General features: G+C 38.9%; 1 protein-coding gene across 1 annotated transcript in view; it reads right to left on the bottom strand.

Moving 5' to 3' along the window:
* The window catches only part of RET (ret proto-oncogene), a 37,808-nt gene extending 34,605 nt beyond the window's left edge, over positions 1-3,203 (bottom strand). The window contains exons 1-3 of the mRNA XM_009581510.1: positions 3,152-3,203; positions 2,144-2,395; positions 187-480 (exon numbers count right to left, since the gene is read on the bottom strand). Of these exons, the coding sequence (XP_009579805.1) occupies positions 187-480; positions 2,144-2,395; positions 3,152-3,203 (598 nt within the window). The remainder of the gene's footprint in view (positions 1-186; positions 481-2,143; positions 2,396-3,151) is intronic.
* Positions 3,204-11,262: the final 8,059 nt, after the last annotated feature.

The raw sequence follows: 11,262 nt of genomic DNA, 5'->3' as shown, positions 1-11,262 counted from the left end.
GAAAGAGATAGCCCTCCTTTCCATCCTCTCTGTATATCTCAAAGGCAAAGTCTTCAGGCTCAGTTCACGTTTGCAACAGAATTTCCTTTATAGAATCCATCTAGAGGATCTACTAGAAAAGAGATCTTAACAGTGCGGCTGTTTACATCTCTTGCTGGTACGTGAGTGGCTCAGTTCCAGTTTTACCTGCCAGCAGTTTGTAGGAAATGCTGAGATTCTGACACAGATGATGAACTGAGGGTAACTGGAGCTGATGAAAGGTGCCAGGTGGTTTATTCTCTTTGATGTGAAAGGAGAGATCCATTTCTGTGAAGCAAAGCTGCCTTGCTGTCAGGGAACTGCAAGCTGGTGCAGTAGCGTTGATCAAGGAGAGGAAAACCGTGGTGCGCATAGCAGAGTCACATTCCTTCTCTTGGAAGGGGTGGGATGAAAGGAAGACATACAGCATCACCTTTGATAACGGCATCCAGTTTCCTACAGCTTCAGGAAAAAAACACCAGAAGAAATATTTTATAGAAGACGAGCCAACATTTCTTTTACCCGTTTTGTGCTCTAGTCCATTATTCCACAACCATATAGTCCTATTATGTAATAAACCAATTCTTGAATACATCATCTCCTGGTTGGAAGACTTTGAATCTTACTTAACCTTAATAAACCCAGTAAGCCAAAAAACTATAGGTGTTACCACCAATTTTACATTGTAGAACCTTACAGAACGATATCAGCATTCTGTCTGTAAGACACTGACATAAAACAGGTCACTATCAGTAATCAGCTTTTTGATAGGACTGGTTTTTGGAGGGACTAGAACAGAGTGGGGTGGCAGCAGGGAAAAAGAGTGCACAAAATGGCAATAAATATTCAGGACAGACCCACAACAACTGTTAAATGTCATTTAAGTCACAGTGTTCTGATAGTTTATACCAGTTGAGGATGTGCCCAAATTGTTTATGCTTAGAGGACAAATTGCTGCATCATTTTGAAATAGTAAGAGCTGGTCAAAAGATAACATAGAAGTTAAAATCAACCTGTGGCATCTACTAATGCAGTCTCAAGCCTTAATTATTTTGATTACTTTGCTTTGACTACAGACAGAATGATAGTATCTCTGTAACAGATCTAATTCACTTGAAAAGATGATCTAGGTCACTTTGATCCATATGAACAAAACAAGACTCTCAAGTTCTGGATAGCTATTCTTCTTTTGTTCAGTTACAAATAGCTATCTGATATTCATGAACACTGAGTACCAAAAATGCAGTGAAAATGGGTGAGATATCAAGCACTCAGCACTTAAAAAATAAAGCAGTAAATGTCTGAAGTTGAGCATTTAAACATCAAGGCACCTAAGTCAAAGGGTAGTGTTGATATATGGCTCTTACAAACTCAAGACAGTTACTACAAGCTCTCTCCAAAAGCAGAATTTCTGCAACTGATCACAGCGATATGCCATTAACTCCTCACCCATTTCCTCCTCCACCACCTAATGATACCTAATTTCCTCATAGATCAAAATCACCAAAACCAATTTACTGCTAGAACATAAAAGAAGGGGAAAAACCTGAGATAATTCATTTCTGCAGTTCAATAGTAAGCTTCTCTAACAAAGCCAAATCTCAAGAGAGGGAGAGCGGTACACTTAACCATTTCTTCCAAGAGCTGCTGGGTGTTACATGCAAATGTACTTTGTGAATCCACGTTACCAGAGTTCGAGGACCGTTTATATAAGCGTTTGAACTAATCTAACTGCATCAGTCTGGACACTAAGCGCCCAACATCAACACTGTAGAATTGGCTTAATTTGCATCAGTAGATGAACAAACTGCAAATCTCAATGTAAAAGCTGTGACTTACACAGCTGTGAAATGCAGAAAAACTATTTCAAGTAATGCACCTTTCCCACCGTATTGGAGTCCGCAGTGTGAGCAACTGGATCTGTCCCAAGTCAGTGTTTGCTTTGGCGTATGGTTCCCTGCATTTGCTGTGGGTTTCGCTGGGTCTGGTTCCTCGTTTTAAAAGGGCAGGTGTGGTTTTTTCCAAATTTGATGCTCAGACGCTGATGGATACATCTCATGATCTGAATGCACTTTGCTTTAACAACAGATACTTCAACAAGAAAAGCTAGTCGTCTCATACTTACACAGCATGTTAAAGTCTTCTCTATCCAGGCTTTTGCTGAGGTAGAGAAGTCCTGTTTTTTCTCTGATTTGAAACCAATGATTTTCATGGGATCTTGCTCGAGAAATGATGAGATTCTGGCACAGATGAAAGTGGGCCACTTCCCCATGTGAATCCCTCAAGGTATGGATGCGCAGGAGCGGCGTACCTGCTGGCTGATCAATGTAGACATTCTCCGAGTACTCTTTCCTGGGGAAGTAGAGACCAAAGGCGGCTGCAAAGGAAGGCACACAAGAGGAGAGTCGCTCCCAGTTAAATGATTTTTGCACTGGCGTTTTCTTAAGAGATGCATTTCCAAAGAACCAAAGGCTTCATTCTCTAAGGATTAAAGAAGCATCAAAAAAGATGTGGAAAAAGGCAGATCCTCATCTGGTGTAAATAAATATAGTTTTACTGCACTCAAGCCAGGGACATAGCCACCAAAAATTTGGCCTTTAGTTTATGTTCAAGTTACAAAACCATCTGCTTTTTGAAAGCAAAACTTTGCTGTAAACGTGGCCCAGTTTAAGCAGAACGCTGAATGAAGCTCTGCTTGCCAAATTTTACTTCAGTTCGTATCTGGAGCTCTCAGCTGTAATTCCATTATCTCACAGATGATATTCAAAGAAGGAAAAACGCTTTGATGAAATCACACACTTTAGAAGCCTAAACACTCTCCGTTAAGAGAAAACACAGAATGGCTCGCACACTTTTCCTTGATTACATAAAACCTCCCTTCCATAGGAGTCCTTTTGTGGCTCCCTCCCTTTCTAAACAGGCCAGCATGATACTTTTGGTACAGAAAATGGGAGTTGTTTAAATAAAATTGATATGAAAGTCTTCTAAGTATTTTAAATTGACAGATGGGAAAGCTGAGAACTCACTTGCCTGAAGTGGGGAGGGAAACGTACATTTATTTTTAACACAGTGGCTGTGACTGACCCATTGTTCTTCTCCAATTTTTTCTCCCTCTGACATTGCAGACATTTACATTTAGTAGGGCTCAACTGCCCCTTGATGCCTGTTTCTTCAGCTGATCTCATCTTACCAGGTCACTTTGCAATGGCCTCTCCACCCCTTTCCAATGCTTCCCTTCCAATTCTACTGCTTGCAAATATGATCAAGCAGTGGAATGCTTGACAAGCAAGGAAGGCACAAAGTGATGCTCATTGCACTCATGCGCACTGAAATACTGGACCTGTCACTTGTACTTCACCTGCACTGACACTCAGTACTTGCTCCCATACATTGCAGAATTTTGCATCATTTAATCTGATTTGATAAGGAGTAAGGCATATAAAAGGCTCACACATCTGCTGAACAAATGAAAATAATAACAATTTCTGTATGTTACTAATACAAGACTATCTTAGCTTAAATCAAGCCAGACACAACTGGAAACGATGATAATACAGCAGTTAAATTAGGGATATAATGCCAAAACATCTTCAAAATAGCATCAGGCTATAGCACGTATTTATTTTTTTTTATTATTGGATCCACACACTGTTCTACTGAATGGAGAGGACCACAAACAAACTGTAAACAAGAGACCTCTAATTTCATTTGGAAATACCACAGAAACCACTGTACCTTGCAATGATTCATGACATCATCAGTATCCCTGGATGCAATTACATCCATGAGATTTACAGAGGCCCATTATTTTTTCTACATATACTTTGCCGTTTATGAATAAAGTGGTAAAGTAATACGGTAGGTGAATTCACTCCAAAGTAATTAATTCAAAGGGAAGCCAAAAATAATCTTTTTGAGAGTTTCAGAAAAGCATTAACTCCTGACATCCCCTGTCTGGAAGAAAACTATTACTTCTGATTCTGGTGCTATCATCATCTTTTTTGTGAGTTAGATTCCTGAACATTGGTAATAAATTTCAAATATTTTTCCAGTCCCTCTGTCTGTCTTTTTTGAAGTGCAGGAAAACCTGGTGAATACGCACTGCTAGAAGTCCTAACAAGCTGGTTCGTTAATAAGAGGGATAAGGTAATATCCCAATAGCAAGCCCAGTCCCACTACAGGCAAAGAGATTTCCTTGAGGTATTTTCTATAAAAACTTGATTCTAGAACTATGGAAACTTCCTCACGAGAAATTCAACACTGAAAATTCACTGCTCAAGACCAAAAATGACTTTTAACCCACCGATGCATACAAATGAGGCTTATACAACACTAGCAACAGGACAGAGGAATATTTACTTATTTCCTTATTTCTAAGACTGGGGTGAACAGTTCTAATGTGAGCGATACTGTGTGCTCAGCATCACAAACACATCACGCGGTGCAAGAACCGGCACCGTAGCAGAGACATGAAATCGCCTCCAGTAAAAGGAGCATATAGAAAGTAGAGTGTATATAAACAGTATGGATGTGTAAAATGTGAAATTGGAAAAGGGAAAGATGGGGTATTTCGAGTTGTAATTATTTATTTCCTTGTCTTAAACAAGCATGTTAATCTCTATATGCTTTGCTCTACAAATCTGCATGCTAGTATGTACACAGTCGTGTTTAACAAAGCACATGAATAATTGCGACAGACATTGCCACTTAAATGTCTGAAACTTTGCATGCAACTACACCTCAGCAGAGGTCAGCATCCTGACTGCTCTGCATTTGAGAGAAAAAGTTAGTATTTATGCTGCAGACTCTCTAAAATTCTTTGGCATGAGTTCACAGGAGCAGTCTTCTCCATTCTCAGAAAAAAGGGGAAAAAATCCTGTAATATAAAAATTTGACTTCTCTGTAGATAACAGAAATGCAAAACAGTGCTTTGTATTTTGAAGAGAGAGGAGGATTCCTTCATAAAATAATTTAGAATTTGCATCACTAATTAACTAGAAATGTTTTTCACAAATATAAAAGCCACTTTAAGAAGTTAAGAAAAGCCGCTGTAAGAAATTTAAGTAGAAGCAAGATCTTCTTCTCCCTGATTGAAACCTAAAAGCTGATGAAACTAAAAATTCTGTCCATCAAAAGTGTTAGTTTTTAGTGCAGAGCATACTTCTGTATTAAGGACAACACCTAAGGGTAGTTTTAAGTGACACCAGTGGATCTGACATACTTTCATGTTTTACTTAGAAAACAAGTATTTCAAGTGAAAAGACTTTACAATACTGTAGAAACTTAGATGGTAAAAGAAAAAAAATATTATAAATTTGATTTAGCCATATAACAAGATTCACACAATGCTGCTGATCTTGAAATTACTGGGATTTTGTAAAGTGGTTTGTGTCACTCTCTAACTCCATTTCGAGCACTGAAAGAGATGAGAGGTATGCAACAGACTGCCCAGGTCACAACCACACTCCACATATAAATCTTTGGAGGCTGATTTTGAAGGAGACCTTTGAAGTAGAAACATAGCACCCACTTCTCTGAGCTGTGTTCATTCCTTTAAGCCCTAGTAAGTTAAAACCAGATTCAATAAAACTTGCCATCTGGCAAGTACGCTGCAGGAGGAAGAGGTTCTAATCCTGGCCACAGTTCCTTGTGTCCTGGGGGGGGGGAAATCAATTTCCAAGGACTTGTGCAAGCTTCCTATGGAAGCCAGATGGAGTTTTTATTGAATCTGCCATTTAAATAAAGAGGAATTGAGATGGTTACGCTCAAAACTGATGGTTGAAGTGCTTTTGCTTAGGAATTAAAAGCAGAGAAACATTTCACGTTACAACCTTGAAATACACTGTGAGAAGGTTGTGCTCTGTAACGTACATGAGTAACAAAATATATGGAGAGAGTGCTATTGAAATATTGAAATATTTTGTAATCTTTGAACTTTTTTTTTAGAGTATGCTTCAGCTCTCCTCTATTCTACAATCAGTGCAGAAAACATGGATGAGCAATATTACGTGATAATAGCATATCAGTAACATACAGAAGAGAAAAGTGATCACGTTTAAGCAGATGTAATGCTACTGACTAATAGCTCCTACAGGAAATAGATACAGTTATGACAGCAGTTTTCCAGTTCAGGGAGAGAAAGCAGATAAAATGAGAGTGGAGAAATGAGATTATATATATTTTGAAGCCTTGATGATTGCCTTTTGACATAAGGCAATTTTTCATGTGGCTTTTTTCAGTCATGAATGATTAGGTAAATAATGCCTTTTTTGATACAAATTGATTTTTTTGTACTAAATTTGTTGTAGAAAACTTAACACGTTTTTAGTGCTTTTTATGCTTGCCATTATAGACTTGAGTAGCATAGGTGGACTACTCTTGATGAAAACTATTAAACTGACTATAGCAACATTATACTCTTATCATCAACCACGATGAGGAAAACCATAATGTAACTTTTTAGTCACAAAATGAAGTGGTGTAAAATTTTTTTATGAGTAAAGAGGAAGCCTTCACTGTGAAAGACAGTCTCCCAAACAATGTTTGCAACCATCTTTCAAGGTAAAATTGCAGACTTCAGAAAACATGTTTGGAAGCAAATTATCCCAGTCAAAATATTTGCTCTGAGAAAGGATGTGCTTAGATAACTGGGAAACCATCTCAGCTCTATGTGGATCACTTGCAGAGTTCTCAAAGCACATTGGAGATGGTGAGAAGAGAGGACAACTAGCAGACGATGGGGCCACTGCTCAGGAGCCTCCTGTCACCCTGGTCCACAAGGCAAAGGACTCATCCACAACATGCTCTTCTGAAGAGAAGCCGGTGCAGGTTGTAGCAGCCAGTGAACTGCTGGTCAGTGAAACGCAGCAGCTAGCTTGCTCTCGAACCTGGGATTGAGAACCTAAGAGCTAAGCCCACAGACGCAGTGAAAGCAGTGCACTGTTCAAATTCAAGGCCCGCCACCTAGCCAAACCATTTGCCGCAAGCTAAGCAAGCAGGTGTCTTACGTAGCTCATGGTGAAAATTCAGAGCTTAAATGACTGCTGCTTGGTTTAAGTTACACCATGTATTTGAACTAAAGGCCCAGTGTTTATTTAAAGTCTTCAAATGACTGAAATCTAACATCTCTCTTTAAAGTTATTTTCGGTTTCATTACTTATGTCATCCTAAAAATGTCTCTCTAGCCTACATGTTTGCTACCATCCAGCTTCTTTTCACCAGATCATGTTTTAAGTTACACTTTTTTCCACTAGATGAAAACCCTCACAAATTTCATGGTGTCTGCTGGATGAACGTGCATTTAAAAACACAAGCACTGGGTTGTGTTTTTAAGAAAACATTGAAAAAAAAAAAATCAGCAAAATGGAAATGGAATGAGGGTTGGTTTTCATTCAGCAAGTAATACGCACCTATATAACCCACATCTCACAAAAGTTACTCAGAGCTCCCCAGCATTTTGGAGGACAACACGACAATTTATTAAGAATAAAACAGACATCATGCAATCAAAATCCTTAATCAAGAATCGACGTGCATGTCCAAGAAAAGGGGTATGCTTTTATGGAATGATAGCCCTATCATTGTACCATACAGGATTTTATGATATAAAAGATGAACATGGGAGTCTGCTGTTAATAATCCCCCATTTGGTGCACAGCATCAGATTTCAACAAGCAATTATCTGGCAAGGTTAGTTTTGTGTTCCTGAAATAATTATCTTTACTTTTGATGAGTAGTATTATGTTCCATTACTAGTATTAATATACCCAATGTTCGACTCATCAGAGAACAAGAGCAGCAATGCACTTGTGTATTTTAAATTAAAGGACTTGCCCACTTAATGCCCCTCTAGCCCCTACAGAATTAAGAAATAAACTCACCCTCATAAACCATGAAGTCAGTAATTTAGAAAACACACTGTCACTTAATGAAAAGGTAGCATGAATTGGCATAGCTGGAAACAACGCTATGTGGACTGAACACCCTGCAAGGTAGTCAAGACAATATCCACCATTTAACACAGGCTGATCCATCCCATAAGAATAAAAATGTTTTTGCCAGCACTTAGATGAATGTCTCTTCAGTCAGAGACGGTTTAACAGAGAGAACAATCTCCACATTATGCAGGGAATCGCTCCAACCCTTCCTTCTTCAGGATTTTAAATGAGGAACTCCTCACTGCACTATCCATCATTGCACTGGGACTCATTTAAAAGATAATCACAGAAGAAGAACTATTTGCAATAGACCTGGCTGCACATCACCAGAGATAACCACTCAGAGAACTAATATTCGCCAGGGCAAAACACAACCATGGTTTAAACAAAGCACCCTGAAAAGCTATTTGAACATCTCTGAAAGGGACCCATCAACGAGGGCGGGCTCTGGAGCCCAGCTCATACCTGCCCTTCAGGGCCGCGCACAAGCTGGCAGTTTCCTTTTTTAAGCCAGGGTGAGGGTTTCGGTGTCAGGAACTGCAGGCTGGGGAAGAGCTGGTGCCAGGCAGCACCGCTCGCTCACCTCCTCTCTCCGAGGTCCTCGGCTGACTGCAGGGTCACGGCACCAGACGGCCTGTGCCAGGCGGTGACACGGCACCGGTGGTGGACGGAGCCCAGGTCCACGGTGCTCCCCTCCGCCTGCCTGCACAGCCAGGCATCAGGGTAAGGCAGCCCCCCCGACCGCGCTAGGTGTATAACCACCGCTCAGGGGGGCTGTTTCCTGCACAAATACAATTATTAAAAATTTCTCCTGGTTTTATACAGAGAAGTCCAGTCAAATTCTGCCATCAGCTCATCGAGTCTAGGCTGCAGCATTAGTGCCCTAGGTGTAACTCCTACTGCATTGGAGAGTCACGGAACAATGACAAACAGAACTGGCATACACTTAATTAACTAGCAAGCCACTGTTGCAGCTCAGCAGCATGACGTTATTTATTTTTAGGTGTGTTATTTTTAAGCTGATAATTACAGGAATTGTAACAGATGTGATATGAACCAGAGAACATAAGAAACCGTATTAAAGTGAAAATGAAATTAATTCCTTTTTTAAAAAGCTGCTCCTCTGGACCCTAGGTTAGAGTGGACTGGAGAAAGATCACTGTAGAGCTTCATACCAGAATGTTCTGAAAGTATGCTCAAACTTTATGGAGCTGGGTAACTGCTAAGTTTCACCTGTTGCGTACATTTAAACGTAGCACAATTTTAGAGAATGATAGAATGAATTCCAATAGCAGCAGTATCAGTGGAATACATGTGTTTTACAGAATATGATACTTCCAGAGGGAGCAGGTCCGTATAAACTGATGGTAAGCAGAAACAATACTTAAATAGAATGTATTCCAGACTTGTTAAACTGGTCTGCTTTAAGTTAATTGCCTCTCTTGTGATTTTCCTCACCAGATTCCCATGCTCATATTGAAAACAACCCTGAATTTTAGACTGAAAACATAGAAATTAAGCAGATACAAATGTTAGATAAAAAAAGCTCAGTTGACCACCTGTATTAACCTGCTAGTAAGAAAAATGAGAATTAATTCCACAACATTAATGAGATAGACCTGGTAAAGCCAAAAGATGGATCAGAGAAAAATAAAGTTTGCTTCCTATACCAGGCATTTTGAACATAATTTTTTAAAAAGTCAAGATCAAAGACAGACCCTAAATTTGTCAAAAAGAAAATATTTCAGTTGGATTTGTGAGAACTGTCAAGATTTTCATTTTTGTCTCAATTCTAGAATGGAAAATCTGTGCAGCACGGTATCTACCAGAGAACGAGACAACGCTTCTACTAAAGCTCTACTACCAGTTCACTAATGCCCAGTTCAGACCGACGTCAAACCTGTGCCTACACTTTCCTTTCAGAGCCTGTACTTCTACGTAAGTTTTAGAAACTCACTTTTGAACTTCTGTAAGTGCAAAAAAGGCTAGAAGCTTCCTTTCTTTTGCTTCTTATGTTTTTGGTTGTGGTTTTTTTTTGTTTGGTTGGGTTTTTTTACTTCAGCAAGAAGGCAAGTTTTTGATGCTTCTAAATACCAGTGTTGCTAAACTTAAAGTATCCCTCATAGAGACTAACGTGCATGGAAAGCTTCTGTAAGAGATTGCAGGGGTTTCTGAAAACTCTTCAGATGCTGATTCTGTCACTCCTTATTTGTGTGATTCAATACTCCTTCATTTTTAAAGCATGGCTTAATTGGTTGAGAATAACTGGATATAATTTTGCTCTGTATGAGTACGGAGCTGAAATATAACACAAGGAAACTGACTATTGTATTGCAGCACAAATTACATTAATAAATGTTTAATAGAATTCATTTACATCTGGGTCAAATTCAGGGTGTTTACAAGGCAGCATAAAAAAAATGAAGATGACATAATGTTTCATTTTTATATTCACTCCAATTCAGCTCTGTACAAACACAATTCATCATGTTCCATACTTCTGTATTTCCAATGACCTCTCTGTATTTTGCTTTGACAACTAATCCTGAGTTTACAAGCATCAGAGAAATCATCTTACAAAGAGAGCCCATGCTAAAAGCTGCAAAGCTTGAGGGTTTGTTTGGGCTTGCTTACAGCAGGTGACAGGTAAAAATCTTCAGTTAAAACCTGTGAAGGTAGAGAGAGTGTGTGCGCATACATACTTATGTATATATCAAGATTAAAACAAGATCCTAAAAAAAAAAACAGTTGGATTATGAATTTGTGAAAATATATACATACACAGAGCTGTATTTTCAGCCATTTCGTTTCTTTAAATAGTTCGGCTAGAACAACCATCAGGACTAGCTGGAGGTGACTCAGTCTGTTTTTAGAGAAGCAAAAGGAAACACTTACACTACAATGTCCGTATATAAGAGGCTTTCTATACATCTCAGCTCAACAGTCATCTGCAGGATCATAAAGCCCATGGTTGTAAACATAAAAGAAATATTGATCCACAAATCCATAATGTCAAGACATTATTTCTTGTATTACCTGATCCTGAAGTAGCATCTATGTAAGTGTCTAACAATTATACAAACAATAAAAGAAACAAGATTAAAGGTAGGCTCAAACTGTGTCCCCATGCATAAACTATGTAGCCTTTTCCAACTTTAATGGGGAAGGTTAATTGGAAATATTTTAAACAATGACGTTTTCATTTTTGCATGAGATAATGCAAATCACATTTTTGTAACTAAATAACACCTTATTCAGTGTGAATCTGCCTAAAGCAAAAGGAACACTAAGAATAAAAGACATTTAT

The sequence above is a fragment of the Fulmarus glacialis genome, unplaced genomic scaffold (assembly GCF_000690835.1).
Source record: "Fulmarus glacialis isolate BGI_N327 unplaced genomic scaffold, ASM69083v1 scaffold11267, whole genome shotgun sequence".
Lineage (NCBI taxonomy): Eukaryota > Metazoa > Chordata > Aves > Procellariiformes > Procellariidae > Fulmarus > Fulmarus glacialis.
Note: the sequence above shows the minus strand (reverse complement) of the source record. Positions and strands in the feature narration are given on the sequence as shown.